Source organism: Podarcis gaigeae (assembly GCF_964106915.1).
Source record: "Podarcis gaigeae genome assembly, chromosome: 13".
Lineage (NCBI taxonomy): Eukaryota > Metazoa > Chordata > Lepidosauria > Squamata > Lacertidae > Podarcis > Podarcis gaigeae.
In genome coordinates, this window is record NC_139689.1 from 14,117,952 (window position 1) to 14,139,834 (window position 21,883).

The window sequence follows — 21,883 nt, forward strand, 5'->3', positions numbered from 1 at the left end:
ATTAGCAGATGAAACTGCAGGAGAGCTCCTTGTGGAGTCTACTGTGGAACTGAAGAGCTGTTCTGCAAAGCAGTCACACTTGCAGATGGGACACAGAGGGGACCCCCCCCCCAGATCTACAAAGTAATACTTTGCAGAATTTTGCACTTGCCTTTTGGAGAAATCTAATGCATCCTCAACTGGGTTTTTACTCACCTGCAAATCCCAGCGTGAACCTATTTGATCCAGTTTCTTCTTCTACCTGTGAGTGGTGTGGGGCTGTGAATATATGTGTGGATGATATAGCTGCTTGAGAAGCAGGATGAAGAGCATATTAACAGTCAATGGAATGTGTAGGATTAATTGCTCATACATTTTGAAAGGAGACTGCTGAAGCTGGTGCCTAATCTGCTCCTAGGGAGCTAGTGGAAAAGGTAATGCTTTGCCACTGTGGCAAATGTTACATGATGTCCCTCAAGGGTGCATGGTGATGGTTTAAGTTCTGGCTTGTTTCCCTTGGTAAATGGCAAGGGATCAAAGAAGATGGGAAGAGAGAAGGCTACAATTTTCTGCACCTTTCTTGAATACATGATTTCACCAACTCCACCAATAGAATCATTTCGAACTGTTCCACTCTGGGTGGAAGGAAGAATAGGATTCCAAGTGAATAACAAGATTAGCAAGATTTCTGAGAGGTAGATCTTTGTGTGAATCAAATGGTCCTTGCCTGCAAAATGTACCTAAACAGTTCTCAATCCAGAAATTCACAAGACAGACAATTTAAAAATCATATTTTTATTTTTTATTACACTGAGGAGGGAGAAAACGAGATTTCAGTCACAATGGTCTAATCAATGCAGTGCAATACAGTGGTACCTTGGGTTACATACGCTTCAAGTTACATACGCCTCAGGTTACAGACTCCACTAACCCAGAAATAGTACCTCAGGTTAAGAACTTTGCTTCAGGATGAGAACAGAAATCGTGCTCCGGTGGCGCAGCAGGAGCAGGAGCAGGAGGCCCCATTAGCTAAAGTGGTGCTTCAGGTTAAGAACAGTTTCAGGTTAAGACTGGACCTCAGGAACGAATTAAGTACTTAACCCGAGGTACCACTGTACCTCCATGAGTCCATTTTAATTCTAATATCCTGATACATTTATACTCCTCAATCTGAAGAATAAAGGGCCCTTTCCAAATGGAGAAGAAAGTAGTGAACTGTAACACTTAGCTATAGAAATCACAAGAAATTAGAATAGATGTCATTGAACTATCTCAGGACTGGAGATGTGTTCCTGAAGCTCTGTATATGCATGTAAGTTGAAGTCAGAAGTCAGGACCAGGAACTCTGAGTCTTCTGGACTCATAAAACTGCCCTTGCAATTGTTTTGAGTTTCAGGGCTGCAGGAGACCCCTGTCTGAAACCCCAGGTAGCCACAGCCAGCTGGTATAGACAATACTGTAGAGATGGACTAATGGTCTGATTCAATATAAGGTAGGTTCCTGCCTTCCTATGAAGAAGGTGTGGGATAACCAGCCTCATGTAACCAACATGCTTAAGTCTAATTGATGCATGAAGGGGTTAAAACCATAAAGTAAGCTGTCCTGCCATTGTTAACTAGAGTTACTCACCATCACCTTTGTAGGAAAGGTTATCAAGCCCCTTGTTCTGTCTTCATTCCACCATGTGAACCCTACTAGTAAAGAGGTCTGAGTTGGTTGTACCAAACTCAGACCACATGGCTTAAACAATATATATATATACAAATGATTTATATACAAATGATTAAAAAACACTCACCACTTTGAAATCTAAGTTTTAATGCCCATGTTTTCAGACTGCTGTATGGAAAAGCATATGAACCTGACCTGTGAAGTGTTTGTAAGCAAACCATGTGTAACTTAACAAATGTGTGGACTCTTTCTATGCTGAGGGAAGATGGGAACTTTGGGAGCAACTTAAAAGGGAACAATTTTATAAGCCTAACAGCCTATATTGCCACATTTTACTTTGCTGCATATCTTGTGTTTTAAAATCTCTGTTAGGGTTCTCTAACCAACGAGTACTTGCCCCAAACCTAGATGACTGAGGAATACAGAGAGATAAAATCCAAGCTGAACAACTCTGTATGTGATTTACAAAAATTCATTAACAGTAATAAATGTCATTTCAGCACCTTCTAATACATGGAATTTTAAATAATATCTCCAATGCCAAAATAATAATGACATAGGCAACTCAATATCTCAAACCCAAACAATCCCGTAAGAACAACTCTACATGTATATACTTGTGCTGGTGCGATCCTGACGGAACTCCAACAATGGTGTTAACATTGTTGTGTGATTCACCTCATGTTCAACATATTGGTAATTACCATAGAATTTTCTGGATACTGCAGATAATGTAGCTATCATCAGCAGTAGCCACTGATAGCCTTATCATCCAGGATTTTTTCCTAATGCATTTAAGGGATCCAAAGTGGTGGCCATCCCTTGTAGTAGCAAAATCATCACCAGCTTTTATTGGCATCACTTACAAACATTCAGAATAAATAGATCAATGCGATCTCGTCGCCATTACAACATACAATCATTTGCCAAAGGGAAGAGGCAAGCAATCTATTTCACCTCTGTGGGACTTCAGCAAGGGCAGGGTCCTGTAGCAGACTTTGGTGGCAGAAAATCAAATAGAGGAACTTGGCTACTGTCTTGGTGAGCTGCTGGTCTTTCCCTAGTAATAAGAAGCATATAACCTCTGTCTCTGGTTTCCATGTTGGGATACATAGGTGGTCTAAGAATTGTTGGAGAAGTAGCAAAATCTATTGTTCAATTGGTTGCTGTGTAAAGAAGCACTTCCTTTCCTGATTGACTGGATAAGCCCAAGACCTACAATTACAAGAGAAGGAGAGAAAAAAATCCACCCTGTACACTTTCTCCACATCATGCATAAATGCAACAGGAACAGTAAAATAAACAACTGACAATTTACTGCTCATTTGTGACAATCAAAATCAGTTGCTAGAAGAGGCTGCCTCAAGCTGCCTAACAGTAGGGCCATCAGTGAGTGGAAACCTGCCCAGAAAGCCTTGCCAACAGATTTCCAAGGGCAGCCTTCATCTCCTTGTTCTTCAAAGCATAGATAGTTGGGTTCAGCAAGGGGGTGACAGACATGTAGAAGACAGAGAGCACTTTATCAATCATGAACCGAGCATATGGACGCAGGTAAATAAACATAATGGGCCCAAAGTACATGGTGACCACAATGAGATGAGAGGTACATGTGGAAGCAGCCTTGGTGCTCCTTTCAGACGCCCCCCGAGAGCGGATTGTGTAGAGAATGAATCCGTAGGAGAGAAGTAAGCCAACAAAAGTCACCAGTGACATAATGCCACTGTTGGTGATCATCATGATTTCCAGGGGGTAGGTGTCAGTGCAGGCCAACGTGATGATCAAGGGGAGGTCACAGAAGAAACTGTCCACCTGATTAGGCCCACAGAAAGGTGCATTAATGATGAAACCCAATTGCACAGTGGCATGGAGGAGCCCACCAGCCCAGGAGGCTAGCACAAGCCCCATGCAATGCCACCGGCTCATAAATGAGGTATAACGGAGAGGATGGGCGATGGCCACATACCGGTCATAGGCCATGGCTATCAGCAGGAGCATCTCACTGCCTGCAAAGAGATGGAGAAAGAAGATTTGTGCCATGCAGCCATGGAAGGAAATGGCATGGTGTTCGGAAAGAAAATCAAAGAGATTTGGGGTGGAAAAGGAAGACATGCAAAGGTCCAGGAAAGCCAGGTTACCCAGAAGAAAGAACATGGGTGAGTCTGAAAGGTGTTGATCCTTGAAAATTGCTGAGAGGATGAGGATGTTGGTGAATAATGTAGCCATGTAGAGGAGAAGGAATAAAACAAATAAGAAGATTTGGACTTCCCAGGTTTCAGAGAGGCCCAGCAGGAGGAACTCAGTCACCATTGTCTGGTTTGTTGACATTCCTTACAGTAGTTGCGTATCACTGTGAAAATTTGGAAGGGAGAAAGGAGACAATAATGAGATACTTCCATCACATTCTTAGGTTAAATCAGCAAAGGGTGTGCCTTTGTATCATCTGACATTATTCTTGACTGAGTCCTGGGACTCCTGGCCTAGTGCTTCATGCATTATCACAGGAACATATGTAGGTGACTTATAATGAGTCAGAAGCTCACTTCATCTAGCACACTATTGTCTTCACAAGCGATGGGGAACCTGTAGCTCTTCAGATGTTGGTGTTATTCACCTCACATCATCATCCCAAAAACTGAGCATGCTAGCTGGGGCTCATCGGAGTTGGAGTCCCCTGCAACCACAGAGAGACCAACCTTTTAGGATGACAGCAAGCTGTCTTATTTCAAGTCAGATCATTGCTCCTTTTAACTCAGTATAGTCTGTAATAACTGGCAGTAGTACTTCAGGGTTTTTGACAACGGAGGAAAGCTGAGATTGAACCTGACTTTCTACAGCTGAGCTATGACCCTTCATCTTATCAGCTCATCTAAAATATACTGCCTTTGTGTCCATAGTTTCATGCATACACCACAATTCCCTAATTACCCATTTTCCTAAGAAGTAGACCACTTTCCAAAAAAACAGTGTAAACAGAGGGAACTCACTGGAACTCAGTTCTGGCACCTCTCGGGTGTGTTCCAGAACAATGACAATGGGCGTCATTGCCATTCTAAGAGAAAGAGTGAGTTCATGGTGAGTTCCAGCACCTCTTTTTCTAGAAAAATAGCACTGCCTGGAGCACAATCCTTTTGGGTTCTTTAGATCTGGTTCATCAGAGATTAGGGGATATTCTAAGAAGAAGTTACCATTCAGAGAAAACTGTGGAGAAGAAAGCATAAGCTGCATTGTGCCCTCCACAGTTCTTTATTTAGTGGCAGCTCCACCACCAGGGTGTGTGGCAGTGACTACATGTTAGGATTTTAGTTGTCACCCTCCACCTCTTTTTTTAAGGAAATGTGAGCTGGTGAGCTGAAGCCCTGGTCTTTCTCTTCCTCACCCATTCCATGGTTCCTTGCACATGAAGGACTGCTGGAAGTGTAAGTAGAGTTACAACATCCACCATGTTCTCACAGTGGCCAACCAGATTCCTGCGGGAAACCTGTAAGCAGAACCTGAGCACAAGAGCTCAGTTTTGACATTACAGGAGCCAATCCTTAGCACTAAAAGAGCTTTGGAAATAATACAAGAATTTGGTCAGGTGGCAGGGTTTAAATTGAATAAATCAAAAACTATGGTTTTAGAGAAGAATCTAACACCGATTGAGAAGGAAAGGTTTCAGGGATAAACAGGCTTAACAGTGGTGAAAAAAGTAAAATACCTAGGGGTGAATATGACTTCTAAGAATGTTAATTTATTTAAAGACAACTATGAAAAGTGCTGGTCTGAAGTGAAAAAAAGATCTTGAAATGTGGACAAACTTAAAGCTTTCCTTACTGGGTAGAATTGCAGTTATCAAAATGAATGTATTGCCAAGATTGTTGTTTTTGTTTCAAACGTTACAGATTATTGACAAGATGGACTGTTTCAAGAAGTGGCAAAAAGAAATTGCTAGGTTTGTCTGGCAGGGCAAAAAGCCCAGAATAAAATATAAAATTCTTACTGATGCAAAGGATAGAGGGGGGTTTGCCCTGCCGGACTTTAAACTATATTATGAGGCAGCAGCTTTTTGCTGGCTGAAGGAATGGCTACTTCTTGAGAATACAGATATTCTTGATTTGGAAGGATATGATAATGTTTTTGGATGGCATGCATACTTGTGGTATGGTAAGGATAAAGCACATATGGCGTTCAAAAATCATATTGTCAGGAAAGCATTGTTCAATGTCTGGGTCAGATATAAAGATTTCTTGGAGAATAAAACCCCAAGGTGGCTCTCACCTATGGAGGCTAAGGCCTTGAAAAAAACTAACATGGGAACGAATTGGCCAAAATATTGGGAAATTCTGGAACAGGAGGGGGACAAACTGAAATTACAGAGCTATGAGAAACTTAAAGATAAGGTGCATGACTGGTTACATTATTTCCAAGTAAGAGAGGCCTATAATTTGGACAGGAAAAATGGTTTCCAGGTGGAAAAATCGAAGTTGGAAACAGAATTGCTAGAACCCAGTGCTAAGATATTGTCGAGAATGTATAATTTGCTGTTGAAATGGAATACTGAGGATGAAACGGTTAAATCTGCTATGATAAAATGGGCACAAGATATTGGTCATAACATTATGTTTGCTGACTGGGAACGGTTGTGGTCCACCGGTATGAAATTTACGGCATGTAATGCCTTAAGAGAGAATATTATGAAAATGATTTACAGGTGGTACATGACCCCAGTCAAGCTAGCAAAAATCTATCATTTGCCCGATAATAAATGTTGGAAATGCAAAGAAACGGAAGGAACATTCTTTCACCTTTGGTGGGCCTGCCCAAGGATTAAGGCTTTCTGGGAAATGATCTATAATGAACTGAAAAAAATATTTAAGTATACCTTTCTAAAGAAACCAGAGGCCTTTCTCCTGGGCATGGTCGGCCAATTGGTGCCAAAGAAGGATAGAACCTTTTTTATGTATGCTACAGCAGCAGCAAGAATACTCATCGCAAAGCACTGGAAGACACAAGATCTACCCACTCTGGAAGAATGGCAGATGCAAGTAATAGACTATATGGAACTGGCAGAAATAACCGGCAGAATCTGAGATCAAGGAGAAGAACAGGTGGAAGAGGATTGGAAGAAGTTTAAAGTTTACCTACAGAAATATTGTAAAATTTATGAATGCTAAGGGCATTGTAAATGAAATGAAGGGGTTCTGGTGATTAAGATAAATAAGAGTATAAAGGGAAGGATAAAGGATGAATTTGAATATCAAATGATTTTGCTGAATTAATTTATAAAGTGGAATACAAGAAAGGAAGGCGGGTGGAAGTAAGGAAAATAAGATCTGGAAGGGTATTAATTTGAAAGAGAGTATTTTTTATGCTAATTTTTTTTAATGTTTTTCTTTTTTCTGTTTTTCTGTGTGTATTTTTGATGTGTGTTGTTTTTGTGATTTTAGTTAATTTTTTATTGGTTGTTAACTTTTGTAAAATCTAATAAAATATGATTTAAAAAAAAAAAAAAACACAAGAGCACTCTCCCCTGCTGTGGCTTCCAGCAACTAGTATTCAGAAGCATATTGACTCTGACCATGGAGGCAGACCATAGCCATCATGACTTGCAGTCTCTGATAGCCCTGTCCTCCATGAATGCATTGAATGCTCTTTTAAAGAAGTATTCCAGAAGTACTTTATTTCATCTGTTTCCCCTTTCAGCTTCATTGGTGCTTCCCTATTTTATTTGTGGCACTTCTTTTAACCTTGGGGTTCCATTGAGGATGCTGATACACTCTTCTTCCTCAGCAGCCCTGTTTGGGCTACAGCCCTGTTGGTGCCAAGATCACTATTAGATAGCATTACAGATGTTATAACTATTGTGTTCTGCTGTGCAAAGTAAGAAGAACTAGCTAGGCTGGTCATACCCTAGGAGTTATTGTCTCAGAATATTGTGATATTCAGTAAGAATAGAATAGACTCGAAGAGAAGAGAATAAAACTTATATTCACACACACAGGTATCTCAATGACTTCTATCCATGGCACCATGTTCAGAGGCAGAAACAAACTGACAGAATTATTAACAGGTTCAGATGCATTATCATGTCTTATTTTGTTATTCTCTTACAAAAGAGCATCTTGTTAGGCACTGTCAGAAAATGGAGTCCTCATCTAGATTGTCACTTTTTCCAATGTTTCTCTAAATGTTAATTTCACATTATCTTTGAGTTTTCATACAATGCAAAAGGCACTTTCAGACCTACACAAGAAAACGGGGGATCATTGGAAATAGTATTGAAATAAGTGCTAAACATATGCTATATTTATAATTTTGGAAGTGGATTTTGCATCATGTGAAAGCTCAAATACAATGTAAAAAATAACAGTTAGGGAACTGTTGGGAAAGTGGAATAAACATGCATATACAAGCCACAGTCTGATCTGGAATGGTAGCTCTGATTTCTTAAGATCTTATATTTCACTTTACAGGGAACACCAGTTCCCTAACCTCAGGATTCCAACAACATGCTGGGCCCAAACCATTATTGACCAGGCTGTGCCCATATAACTGAGTGCTTTGCCTTCTGACGGCACTTATGGGAAACCCACAAAAAGGACATAAATGTAATAAGCCCTCACCCACTGCTGTTCCCCAGGAATCAGAGGCATGTCACCCGAGTGACATGTAATATATATTCTCCAGTCTTCTAGATGAATGAGTATGTTGTAACAATGCTGTCCAGTTCCCACATTGCCCCATATTCCATCAGTAATTCAACCACCAAAAGGCATGTGGGGTGCTGGAGTTGGAAATGAGTTTAGGTGACAGAAACTGCTGAAGAGCTCCTTGAAGGAGTCTGCAATGTGTCATTCTTCCCAAAGGCACTTGCCTTTGGACAAATCTAACACCCCCTCAAATGGTCTATATCACCCACCTGCAAATCCCAGCAGAGATTCTTTGAAGTTTTCTGGAGCAACTTCTTCTGTTCAGCTCAGCATCAGCATGGAGCTGTTTGATTCAGTTTTTTCTTCTGCCTATGAGTAGTGTGGGGATGAGTTATCTATGTGGATGTGATCTCTGCTTGAAAGGCAGGCTAAAGAGCAAATCAAGAGACAGTGGTATGTGTGTGTAATTAATTGCTCACCCCCCCCCCAGGGGGCTGCTTTAGTTGGTGCCTTATCTGTTCTTACAGAGCGCGCACGGGGGGGGGGGTAATACTTTTGTCACTTGCTTTAGTGATTTACGCAGCTGCCCTCAAGGATGCATTCTGCATTGGTTTGACTTCAGGTCTGGTTTTCTGGGTAGATGGTAAGAGATAAAAAGGGGGGATAATTAGGGGTGTGATTTTCTTTCCCTGTCCCAAATGTGTGTGATTCTACCACCTATCCCAATGGAATGATATCCACCTCTAATTAGGGGAGGAGCTTCTTTTTCATTAATGCTAATGCCCCTATAGGAACACCATCAATTTCTATATCCTGGAGTGATGACCACTGGTTTCACTTACTTGATGACATTGATTTGTCTTGAGAGACAATGGAAGAGTGTGACATTTGGGCTAAAGTCAATCAATCAGAGGCATTGTGTGGTACGGAGCTCGGGGGTGGCTTCTCTGAGCTCTGCATGGGCTGGGCCTTCAGGTCTGTGCTGGCGCTGCTTCCCCCTCATGGCTGGTGATGGGAGGCCTCCTACTTGACAAGGAGGTTAGGCTCTTCCACTTCTGCACTCAAGAAGACACGTTAAATTCTTCTCACCCATTCTCTTTCCTCTTCCTCTCTTTCCTTCCCTCCCTCCAGCCCCACCATTGTCTCTTTCTTGTTTCCCTTTGATCACTGCCTTCTTGGTCACAATCACCTCTCAGTCAAGACAAGACAAGCCAGCTGGCTAAATTAGTTGTGGGAAGCCAATCAGTCTTCAATTCTTAGTGAGCTAGGGACTTGTTACCCACTGCATGTGAAGACATCTGCAGATTGAGCGGATGAGAGCAATAATGGGTCCAGTGGTCAAGAAGGTAGTTTCTAAATTTGCTGCAGAGGGAAATAAGGGGCAGACCTGGGAAGGTAGCCCACCCAGGAGGGGGTGGAAGGTTTACAGGATTTTCAGTAGACAACAAGATCATCAATAAGATTTTTGTTTATACTTTCCCCCATCTATTTTATTTTTCTGTTTCCAAATTTTACACATATAAATAATAAAACATGACATGATTGACAAAAAATGGGTCACCGTGCAGTTAAAAAAATAAATTATAGTACATAATGATGATGTGATTACAGTAAACCAGTGCAATGGATTTTTCAATAAATCAATTCTGTAAAAACAGAACAATAGGAGTGAGCTAACGAGTATTGCCTGCGTATCTATGCCATATTGCAATATATGTTGTTTTATTTGAATATTTAATCAGTATAAACATTATCTTTTTTTCCTGTCTCCTTGCCACTTTCCTTTTGGCTGTTTGCCAGAGTATATTATACCAGTGGTCAATCTTAATTAACTGAAAGGTTTTCCAAGTTTTGGCTACTAACATTTTCTTGTAGCTTCAGTTTTAATTTGTATATTTGTAAGAAATGAACTTAACTGATATGCTAACAGCCATGAGATTCGATGATTTTCTAAACGTTCCTGCATCTCTGCTACTGCAAGAAGCCGTCTCTTGCTGTAATAATTTTCAAATAATATAACTGGTGTTCTTTCCATACATTCCCATTATATGATCTGCATTTATTTTGAAGTAAAGGATGACGTTGCATCAGAATTATAGGTGACAGTCTGGGGTCAAAACCTTTTGTCCATTTTTTCCCATATTCTAAATGATTTGAGTGCATGGGGGTTAGTAATTAATCTTAATGATCAAAGCTTCTTTTTCATTAGTGCTAATGCCCCTATAGGAATGCCATCAATTTCTACATCCTCCAGTGTTGACCAGGGGTTTCTCTTACTTGATGACATCAATTCCATCATATGGCTAAGTTGGCTTGCTTCCTGAAAGCTACTTAAATTAGGAAGGCCCCAACTGCCAACCAATAAATGGAGATATAATAAATATTTTTTATCCATGATCAGTGTGATTGAAATATAAACTTATTAAGTTTTTTATGCCATTTGTGCAGATGAACGGTTGGTATTCAAACTGGCAGCATCCTGGAACAAAAAAAAATGAGTAATCAATCATGTATAATCATAATTTTAGATGTGGATAGTCTGTCCAAAATGGAAAGTCTTATTTTTTTCTGATGTATTATATCCATATTTATACCTTTCCAAACCATTCTCTAATTAGACCACAACAAGTTGTTCAAATTATGGGTAATTGGTACCCCAAGATACCTAGAACGTTTCCTAGTGAATGGGTCCAGGAGCACCACCAGGTTATGTCACTGCTCCTTCAGAGGGAGAGTAACCCCCTGAAAAAATGAAGCAGTCTCCCATCCATCCTGTCTAGGGAACCACCTACCAACAGTACCTCTGTCTTATCTGGATTGATGTTCAGCTTATTGGCTCTCATTCAGCCTATTACCAAAGCCAGACACTGGTCTAGCACATCAACTGCCACACCTGTAGATGTAAAGGAGAATAGAATATTTATTAAAATGTCAATAAATACTGATTGGATTAAAAACAATATTTAGGACCTCCTGATAAGATGATATATGCCAGATGCCCTGGCATAGTCAATAAGGGGTGTGATGGTCTTTCTGGTATCCTGGTCCCCAAGCTGCATAGGTCTTTGCATATCAGTGGCTGGTCAAGTTATTTTGGTAGCTGAGGTAGACAATCAAAGAAATCCTAGGGTGACACACAGCACCCCCATTTGACCTGGGGCTACCCAGAGAACATCTGGTCTACATCCAGGCCCAAATCAGTTTAGGGGTGGGGTGGAGCTAACGTTGAATGAGGTTTCTTAAAAACACTTTTAAAAAGTTAGCTTCCCCACCTATCAGCTATGTGCTGTGCAAGGAAGCACTTCATTTTCAGCTCCACTGTATGAGCCCGGGTTCTAGAAAAAGGAGAAAAGGAGAAAAAACTTCTCTCTAACCGCTTTCTCCACCCCATGTATAAATGCAAGAAGATCAGTAAATTAAATTAGTTGCTCTTTCGTGACACCCAAATTCAATTTCAAGAGGTAGCGGCCTTGTGCTGCCTAATGGTAGGTTCATCCCTAAGTGGAGACCTGTCCAGAAATATTTGCCAGCAGATTGCCAATGACAGCCTTCATCTCTTTGTTTTTTAATGCATAGATAATTGGGTTCTCCACACTGTGAGCAGTAAATTAAATAACTATTGATTTTGCCTCTTTTGTGACAACCAAAATAAGCTGCCCGAGGTGGCCATCTCATGCTGACTAATGATAGGGCTGGCCTTGAGTGGAAACCTTTCCAGAAAACCTTGCCAGCAGGCTTCCCATAGCAGCCTTCATCTCCTTGTTCTTCAAAGCATAGATAGTCGGGTTCAGCAAGGGGGTGAAACAGGTGTAGAAGATGCAGAGTACTTTATCAGCCATGAATTGACTGTATGGCTGCAGGTAAATAAAAATACAGGGCCCAAAGTACATGGTGACCACAATGAGGTGAGAGGTACATGTGGAAGCAGTTTTTGTGGTCCTTTTAGAGTGGGGCATGGAGCAGATGGTATGAAGAATGAATCCATACGAGAGAAGCAGAGCAACGAAAGACACCAGTGACAAAATGCCACTGTTGGTGACCATCATGACCTCCAGGGGGTAGGTGTCAGTGCAGGCCAACTTGATGATAAAGGGGAGGTCACAGAAGAAATTGTGCACAAGATTGGGCCCACAGAAAGGTGCCTTAATTGTAAAAACCAATTGCACAGTGGTGTGGAGGAGCCCACCAGTCCAGCAGGCTAGCACAAGCCCCATGCAATGCCGCCGATTCATGAGTGTGGCATAATGGAGAGGATGAGAGATGGCCATGTACCGGTCATAGGCCATGGCTACCAGCAGGAGCATCTCACTGCCTCCAAAGAGATGAAGAAAAAAGATTTGTGCCATGCAGCCATGGAAGGAAATGACATGGTGTTGGGCAAGGAAATCAAAAAGAGATCTTGGAGTGGCAAAGGAGGATAGGCAGAGGTCCAGGAAAGCCAAATGACCCAGGAGAAAGAACATGGGTGAGTCTGAAAGGTGGCGACATCTGAAAATAGCTGAGAGGGTGAGAATGTTGATGAACAAAGTAGTCATGCAGAGGAGGAGGAAGAAGACAAAGAAGACCAATTGGACCTCCCAAGTTTCAGAGAGGCCCAGCAGGACAAACTCAGTTACCATTGTCTGGTTTCCCCATGCCATTGTCTTCTGCAAATCACTGTAAAAACTGGAAAGGGAGAAAAAGGTGGTAATGAGATACTTCCATTATAGCCTTAGCAAAGGGTATAGCTATGTGTCAGCTGCCATTACAGTGGTACCTCGGGTTAAGAACGTAAATCATTCTGGAGGTCCGTTCTTAACCTGAAACTGTTCTTAACCTGAGGTACCACTTTAGCTAATGGGGCCTCCTGCTGCCACCGTGCCACTGCCACACAATTTCTGTTCTCATCCTGAAGCAAAGTTCTTAACCCAAGGTACTATTTCTGGGTTAGCAGAGTTTGTAACCTGAAGCGTCTGTAATCTGAAGTGTCTGTAATCTGAGGTACCACTGTATTCTTGACTGGGTCCTGGGACCCCAGTCCTTATTGTTCATACATTAGTCATAGGAAGATGGCATATACTAAGTCCATTCCTCTATCCAACTCAGTATTATCTGCACTAGGAGTTGAGAACCTGTGGCCCTACAGAGTCCAGCTCCTTACCCGTGACTATTGTCCAAGCTAGCTGGGGCTGATGGGAGGGGGACCTCAACAGATATCTGAAGGGCTGTAGTGCACACACACGCCTCTTTTAGGGAAACAGCAAGCTGCCTTATATTGAGTCAGACCATTAGTTCATATAGCTCAGTATAGTTTACACTAACTGGCAGTGGTTTTTCAGAGATTTAGAGGAGAAAATTCACACTCCTACTTGGAGTTGCCAGGGATTGAACCTGGGACCTTCTTAATGGAAAACAGATGCTCTACTAGTGAGCTATGACCCTTCCCCATCAATGCAGCTCCTCTAAAATATATTGTCCTTCTACAACACCCCCCCCCACACACCCCCACACACCATCTTTCCAACTATCTATCTTGCTAAGAAGCAGACCACTTTCCAAAATACAATCTAAATTTGTACAATATCTGAAGAACTACCCATTTGGGTACTCCAGATCTGCTGCAGAAGGAGATCAGAGGAGATTCCAAGGAGAAGTTACCACAGAGAAGAGCCCATGGAGAAAAAAGCAGTAGCTGTCTGTGCCCTTACGCAGTGGTTTCATTTAACATCAGCTCCACCGGCAGGGTGTTTGACTGAGACTGCATCATAGCACTGTGCACACACACAGAGATGTGGATATGATAGATCCACTGTCTATCTTCATTACTGAAGTGTATCCACTTTTTTGTTTGTGCAAAGACTTACCTTAAAATTATGTTGCTCTGATTGAATTATTAATAGGCCAGATGCATTAGTTTCCCCTATTTTGTGATTCCTTTCCAAAGTAACATCTGGTTAGTCACCATAAGAAGACAGAGTGCTCAGCTTGATGTCACAAGCGGAAATCACACTACAGTTTATTCCATTTCCCATTTCGCGAACTGTTAATTTCTGCATTCACATGATGCAAATATCACTTCCAGAACTATAGTGCCATTTAGTCCTAGTTTCCACGTTATTCCTTTCCAGGAAAAAAATAATCATTTGCAACTAATATGGAAATGAGCATTAAATATTCACTATATTCCTCTATAGTTCTTGAAGTGGCTTTTATGTCAGGTGAAAGCTCTATTTACATGCAGAAATGAACAGAGAAACATCAGGAAAATTGAATAAACTGCCGTGGGTATGTAGCTGCTGTCTGATGTAGAATGACAGTTCTAATTTCTCACATGTAACACGAGTGCAGTAGACCTCTCCCACAGCTGTTCCCCGGATTTAGAGGCCCATCATATCAGAAACTGGGTATAGTATGTAGTCTTCAGCGTTCTGGGTGGACAATTACACGATAATAATGCTGAGCAGTCCTCACACTACTCAGCAATCTATCCACCAAAAGGCATTTGGAGTGCTGGAGTTAGAGAATGGGAAAGAGAAGATTAGTTGATGGAAATGGCTGGAGAGCTCCTTGGAGATGTTTGCAATGTCATTCTTCCCATTGTTTCGCACCTGCCTTCTGGAAAAATGCAATACATCCTCAAGTGGTTTCTCACCCACCTCCAAAATCCAACAGAAATTCCCTGAGGTTGCTACAGCAACTTCTTCTGTCCTGATCAGCATCAGCCTGGAGCTGGTTGATCCAGTTCCTTCTTCTGCCTGTGGCTGGTGTGGCGATGACAATTTCTATGTGGATGATATATCTGCTTGACTGCATTAGTTGGTGTGTTATCTGCTCCAATGGTGCTAGAGAAGAAAACAATACTTTGTCACTTAGGGATGTGATACACAACTGTCCTCAGGGGTGCATTGCTTATTGGTTTGACTTCTCATTTGGTTTCTTGGGTAGGTGGCAAGGGATCAAAAACAGGGTAATCTCCAAACTGTGCATGTATACTCAACCAGTTGAATGATCTCCAATTCTATTAATCTTCAAAGAAGGAAGGAAGGCTGTATATGATATTAATATTATCAATACATTTTGTGGCTATATCATTAACCAGGTGCTCAGGTGATCTGGGAGGGACACGGGTGGCGCTGTGGGTTAAACCACAGAGCCTAGGACTTGCTGATTGGAAGGTCGGCGGTTCAAATCCCCGCGACGGGGTGAGCTCTCGTTGCTCGGTCCCTGCTCCTGTCAACCTAGCAGTTTGAAAGCATGTCAAAGTGCAAGTAGATAAATAGGTATCGCTCTGGTGGAAAGGTAAACGGCGTTTCTGTGTGCAGCTCTGGTTCGCCAGAAGCGGCTTAGTCATGCTGGCCACATGACCCGGAAGCTGTACGCCGGCTCCCTCGGCCAGTAAAGCAAGATGAGCGCCGCAACCCCAGAGTCAGTCACAACTGGATCTAATGGTCAGGGGTCCCTTTACCTTTTACAGGTGATCTGGCAACCCTATTACATATGTCGCTAGGAACATGCATGTACCCATGCACCCAAAACACAGACCTCTGAGTGGTAGATCAAATGTTCACTGCTCTGAAAATGTCCCTAGCCTTAAACCATTTGGTCTATGGGGCTATGGGGAAATGGGAAATCATTGTTGCCCTTCCATTAAATCTATATCAACAAATTCTGGACCACTACATTTAAATGATTCCATGTTCTGCCTCCAGAATCTTACCTTGAAGATCTATGTAGATCAGAGTTTTGTTTACCCAAGATTATGGTTATTTTTGAAGGAGATAAAAAGGTGTAATCCCAGATCCACACGTTTCACACAGTCCAGGCATCTATAAGCCCTGTGACAGCCATTTGACTTTCCAATGCCATTTTGATGCTTTGTAATAATATGCCAATTTATCTTTAACCTTAATGGGGATTCTGGCTACATACACACTATACCTTTAAAGTACATTCAAAGCACATTGTTTCCCACAAATAATTTGGGGCACTGTTACTCCTCACAGTTATAGCTCTCAGTAACCTACTCACTGTTCTACAGGGCCCATTATTATTTGAGGGGAGAAATGTGCTTTAAATGTACTTTTTAAAAATATATATGGTGCACATATCCTCAGTGACCAGCTTGCAACTGTTATGGAAAAATTAATGAAATATCACTTTTACCAGTAAAACCTGAGCTGAAAACAGAGAGCAGTACAACAGCCATGTTTAACCCCTAGTGAGCATCGACACTCCTCCAGCCACATAGCAGGAAATCCTTCCCAAGTTTCCCCTCTGGATTAACAAGTATTGATAACTATTTCCACAGACTTGTCCAAAGAGCAGCTATCTCTGTATGAATGAAACAGGTTCTTGATAATGGATTCTGGAGTCAATGTATTCACTATTTCAAAGGGTATCTTAAACTGGTTTGGAAAAGGCAAATAGCAGGCATTGCAGGCATCTTGATTAGCAGACTCTTTTTTTAAAAATAATTTTTATAAAGGTTTTTACATTACAAAAAAAAATGAAAAAAAAAATATCAAATAAAAATTGTTAAAAAATCCATCTTTCCATCACATTATTTTTCATTTACTTGTTTCTCGGACCTCCTCATACCACCCTTTTTTGTATTCCAAATCAAATTATTAATTCAACAATTTCTTTCCCTCTTTTTACTACCCAAATCTTATTCTTAAATTATTACAATCTTGAATTTTTACTTATATAAACCCATTTTTTTCATATTCTTTTAACCTGTTACAGCTAGAAATCACTTAGTTCCAATCCAACATTATTCTAAAATTCATTAATTTTACAATATCTCTTTAAATAATCTTTAAATTTCTTCCAATCTTCTTCCACTGACTCTTCTCCCTGGTCTCGGATCCTGCCGGTCATTTCCGCCAATTGATTAACAGACTCTTAAATATGCTGGAGAAACATGAACTCTGAGCATGACCTGATTTACAGGTACAACCCTTTTTGTGCCATTTAAAGCTGCCATTTTAGGGGTAGCTTTTCTGTTACAAGGGTGGGTACTATCTGAGGGTTAGAAAATTGTAACATGCTTTTGTTCTGGGCTCTTCATCTCCTTGCATGGACAGTGGGAGACTGCTTTCCAACAGAACAATAATGATCAACAGCTTGTTTTCCCATTGTTTTTATCTCTGACTAACATAGCTGAAGTGCACTGCAACACCCCTGCCTTGTGGCAAAACTGTGGGCCCAAGATCTTGCTCATATCACACCTCTGTGGCAGCATGGGCTTACACATGAGTTGACACATAATGTATGTGTGATCAGGGATGTGTGAGTGAGGGCAAAATGCTTTTGATTGTTGAAGATCTAGCCCTGAAACCTGAGAAAATAATAACTAACATCTGAACATTGTGAGGAAGGAAAGAAAAAAGAACGAATTCCTTATTCTTCCTCTGGGGTAAAGGGCAGTGAAAAGGGTCACATTCTTTTCCTCTTTGGGAAGAACAAAATACTTCCCTGCTCATCTAAAGGCCTTGGCACACAGACACTGGAAGCTGCCATATTAAGAGCTCCAGAGACTCGAAGCAGAGACACCCAAGCTATCACTCTTAAGGGAGCTCATTAAAAAGTTTGCATTGTGCATCAGAGAGAAAGAGAGTACAGGTGACCTCTGGGATGGGAGTGGAAATGGTGAAGCAGTAGGCCTTGATCTGGGCGCTAGTCCAACAACCATTTATCCAAGGAATAAGGCAGGAGAGCGTGTCCATGGAGAAAAATTTACAACCATTTGTGCACTGTTTCAACTAGCCATGCCTTATTTCAGGATATTCCATTCTTTCCCCTTTCCACTCAAAAAGGAATTTAAAATCCCTTGGCTGGTGAACATGCTCAGTACTTATTCAGCAGGGTTTATTTTTTGGGGGGGAGGGAGCTGCCTTCCCCTAAGGTTATTTTGCATTTTATAGTTGTACTTTTGCAAACATGGCAGTTCTCCCAGCCTGATGATGATGATGATGTAAAAACTAGAATTAAACTTGAACGCAAAGCTCACATTTCTTCAGGTTTAAAGTACATAGTGTAGCTTCCTGGGAGCTCTAGTTCCACCTCACAGAACTACAGTTCCTATCATCCATAACAAACTACAGTTCTCAGGATTCTTTGGGGGAAGTCATGTGCTGTAGATGTGTGCTGAATGTGCTTTAAATGTATGGTCTGAATCTATCTACTCAGTTTGGGTTGCCATGTGTCCTCTTTTTCTAGGCCATGTCCTCTTTTGTAGGGGTAAAGTTTCTGTCTGGATGGATTTTTTAAATTTGCAAAAATGTCTTTGGCTATAATTTATGGATGAGACATAGACTTAACTGGTGCCTGAAGACTTGCTTTCCTGTCATCTCTGGAATTCACTAAGCAAAGGGTGTGGAAGAAATCTAATGAATAATGATTAAGTGCAAGGAAGCATAAGAATAAAAGCAATTATTGCAATGCTATGCCATAGTTATCTTTCACTTGTCTGGAAATTTTGAATTTTTTTCAGCAGTTTCCACATAGCAACTTTGATCTCCCTGTTCCTCAGTGTGTAGATCATGGGGTTCATCACAGGGAAGATCACAGTGTGGAAAAAGGCCACCACCTTGTCAAACGGGTGGTCCTGGAAAGGACGACAATAGATATATATAGCTGGGCCAAACATAATGAAGATAATGATGATGTGGGTCATGCATGTAGAGGAGGCTTTGTTCTTCCCTTGGCTTGAGCCCTTCCTCAGCTTGACAAGGAGGGCCACATATGAAATGAGGAGGAGGATGAAACATCCAGTAGTGACCAGACCACTGTTAACAAACATGACAAACTCTAATGTATTAGTGTTGGTGCAAGCCAGCTTGATGATCTGGGTTATGTCACAAAAGAAGTTGTCCAACTCATTGGGGCCACAAAAAGGCAGTGGGGCAATGAGAATGACCTGGATCATGGAGTGTATGAAACCTGCAGCCCATGCACACACCAGCATAGCCCAGCAAACCACCCTGGTCACCACAGTGACATAGTGCATTGGGTGGCAGATGGCCACATAGCGATCCACAGCCATGGAAATAAGGAGAATGGTCTCTGCCCCACCGAGGAAATGAATGAAAAAAAGCTGAGCCATGCAGTCTCTGTAGGAGATGGTTCTGCAGCCAGCCAAGAAGTTGGCTATGATCTTCGGAGTTGTGACACAGCTGTAGCAGATGTCCATGAAGGCCAGGTTGGCCAAGAAGAAAAACATGGGGGATCCCAAATGGGGGTCATGCCTAATTGTCATAATGATGAGGACATTTCCAGGTAGGATGATGGCATAGAAGAGCAGGAGTAGGGTACAGAGAAACAGTTGCACCAACCAGATCTCTGATATTTCCTGGAGAACAAACTCGACCCCTACTGTGTGAGTCCCATTTTCCATCCTTGCAGATTATAGCCTTGAGGTGGAACAATGATGAAGACATTAAATAGAAAACAATCACAGCATTCCCTCCCCCTCACTTGTATGCATTCCTCTCCATGCAGCCAGTTAGTAGGCTGGCCAAGAAAAGATGAACCTTCTAAGTTATGTCTGGATCAATTCAATTTTGCACAGAGAAGTGTAGATGTTGTGGCACATCTCTGTGGGATGCCATTTATTGAAAAGGAAGGGGTGAGTTGGCAGATAAGGAGACCTGTACAATCTGTTTTAGAACTTCCAAAATCTTATGCTTCTTATAACTCCAGAACATATTTTAAAAATGGAGAGATTTTGGATCGTTAGATCAGGGTTGGGCAACCTGTGGGCCTCCATATGTTGTTAGTCTACAACTTCCATCAGCCATGTTGTCAGTGAAGGACAGGAGTTGTAGTTCAGAAACATCAGGAAGAGCGAAGGTTAACTAATGTGGGATCCATAAACTATATGCTCTTTTCATCTGTTGGTAAAATTTATTCTCCTCTCTGCAAATGAGCCCTCACCTTCCTCAAAGCTCCATCATAAGTGCCCTTAATTCTTAAAACTGATCATGTTTGTGTATTGCCAAACAACACTATTTATATAAATCAGCAAGTGATGGCAGCAAGACACTAGTAACACAGACAAAACCATAAAGTTGCCACCCACTTCAGACGTTCCCACTCCTCTCAAGGTCTAGATGTGGTAATGAAAGAGTGTGTTCCTTGGCCTTACGCACAGGTACTCCAGTGGTGCGGTTGATTATACTTTTGTGTGCTCCACCCAGGTGCAAACGTTGAGAGTGTTGCAAGTTATACCATTCCAGCAAGTGCCAGCAAGAAGTGCTGATCAATTCCCCCCAAAATTGGGTGTGTTGCAGTACTCCAAGCAGCAGGGAGTAGGAAAAAGGCTCATGTCGATCCATTTGGTCTCTGCAGCTTTAGCTCATAAATACAGCAGGTCAGGATCACTCTTGTGTGATTCCAGCACCCATGTGTGATTCCTGTCCACAGAAATGGCAAAGCAAGAGGCAAGCTCTTAGTGGAATTCAAACCTTCTTAGTAGTGATTTCAGCCAGAAACAAGTGTGTTATTTCAGTCAATAGGAACTACAGCACAAGGATCTCTATGGCATAACTTAGCAAATCTAGCATTTGAAACAAGGACAGTTCAGCTCTTAGACACCCTGCATCAATACAACCTAACAACAGCCAATGGGCTCCTCATTATAAGGGAAGAAAATGATCCCTAGTTTCCTTCCTGATCAGATCTTCACTCTTGTATGCTTATGCTCTGGGTAACCTAGAAATGGATAGATCTGTTGATTTTTCTTTCTCTGATGCTTATTTCCCCAGTATTAAATTCATTTCCCCAATTTCCACACCAGTATGTGAACTCTCCTTAAAAAAAGGACATTGTACACATTTTTCTATGTATTTTTCATATTTCACTTTTCATATTTATGCAAGTATCCCCCCCCCAATATCTATGTTTTCTTTTGTTTAAAAATGAGGTGCCAATACTCATATACTGTATGGGTGAAAGTGTTGTGGGTGCTTGTCCAGAAAGTCCTCGTCCAGAAGGGAATGTGCCTGTTCCTTGAAGGGCTACAGTGGAGAAAAATAAAAATAAAAAATCAGTTTACCTCATTCCTCCGCCAGTGGCCCAACCTACTTTCCTTCCTCTTTAGTTGTGACTAGTGAGAGGGAGGGAGAAGGGGATGACAGAGGACGAGATGGTTGGATACTGTTCTTGAAGCTACCAGCATGAGTTTGACCAAACTGCGGGAGCCAGGGGAAGACAGGAGTGCCTGGCATGCTCTGGTCCATGGGGTCACGAAGAGTCAGACACGACTAAATGACTAAACAACAACAACAAGTGAGAAGGAGAAGAAGGGGTAAGAAGAGCTGCAGAAGAACAAGGAAGGATAAGGAAAGGGCTTTAGAATTGAGAGAAAGCTGCCTCTTACCAGTCCCCAATTGCCCTCCCTAATTTTCTAGCAGTCCTTGAGGCACCACTAGGCTCCCTCATCCATCTCCATGGCTATATGGCTTCTGGCCCTAGGAGAGCCAAAAGTGGGGAGAAGAAGTTGCCTATTCAAGGACATCCAGGGCCCTTAGGAGCAGCTCCTTCCATTGCCTCCCAAGGACCTTATTAAAAAGTTAGCATCAAGAACTTTATTAAAAAGTCAGCTTTGAAGCTTCAGCTGCCAG

The 21,883-nt window shown here is 41.7% G+C and overlaps 2 protein-coding genes across 2 annotated transcripts; both read right to left on the bottom strand.

Moving 5' to 3' along the window:
* Positions 1 to 3,036: 3,036 nt before the first annotated feature.
* Positions 3,037 to 3,873, bottom strand: LOC310830418 (olfactory receptor 4K14-like; the record flags this gene model as incomplete). The annotated part of the gene is made up of 1 exon (XM_083710202.1): positions 3,037 to 3,873. One exon carries the CDS (start codon positions 3,871 to 3,873, stop codon positions 3,037 to 3,039), a length of 837 nt encoding a protein of 278 aa, XP_083566328.1.
* Positions 3,874 to 18,714: 14,841 nt separating this feature from the next.
* Positions 18,715 to 19,656, bottom strand: LOC310830904 (olfactory receptor 4N2-like; the record flags this gene model as incomplete). Its single annotated transcript, XM_083710734.1, has 1 exon — positions 18,715 to 19,656. The coding sequence occupies one exon, from the start codon at positions 19,654 to 19,656 to the stop codon at positions 18,715 to 18,717; it is 942 nt and encodes a 313-aa protein (XP_083566860.1).
* Between the last annotated feature and the right edge of the window lie 2,227 nt (positions 19,657 to 21,883).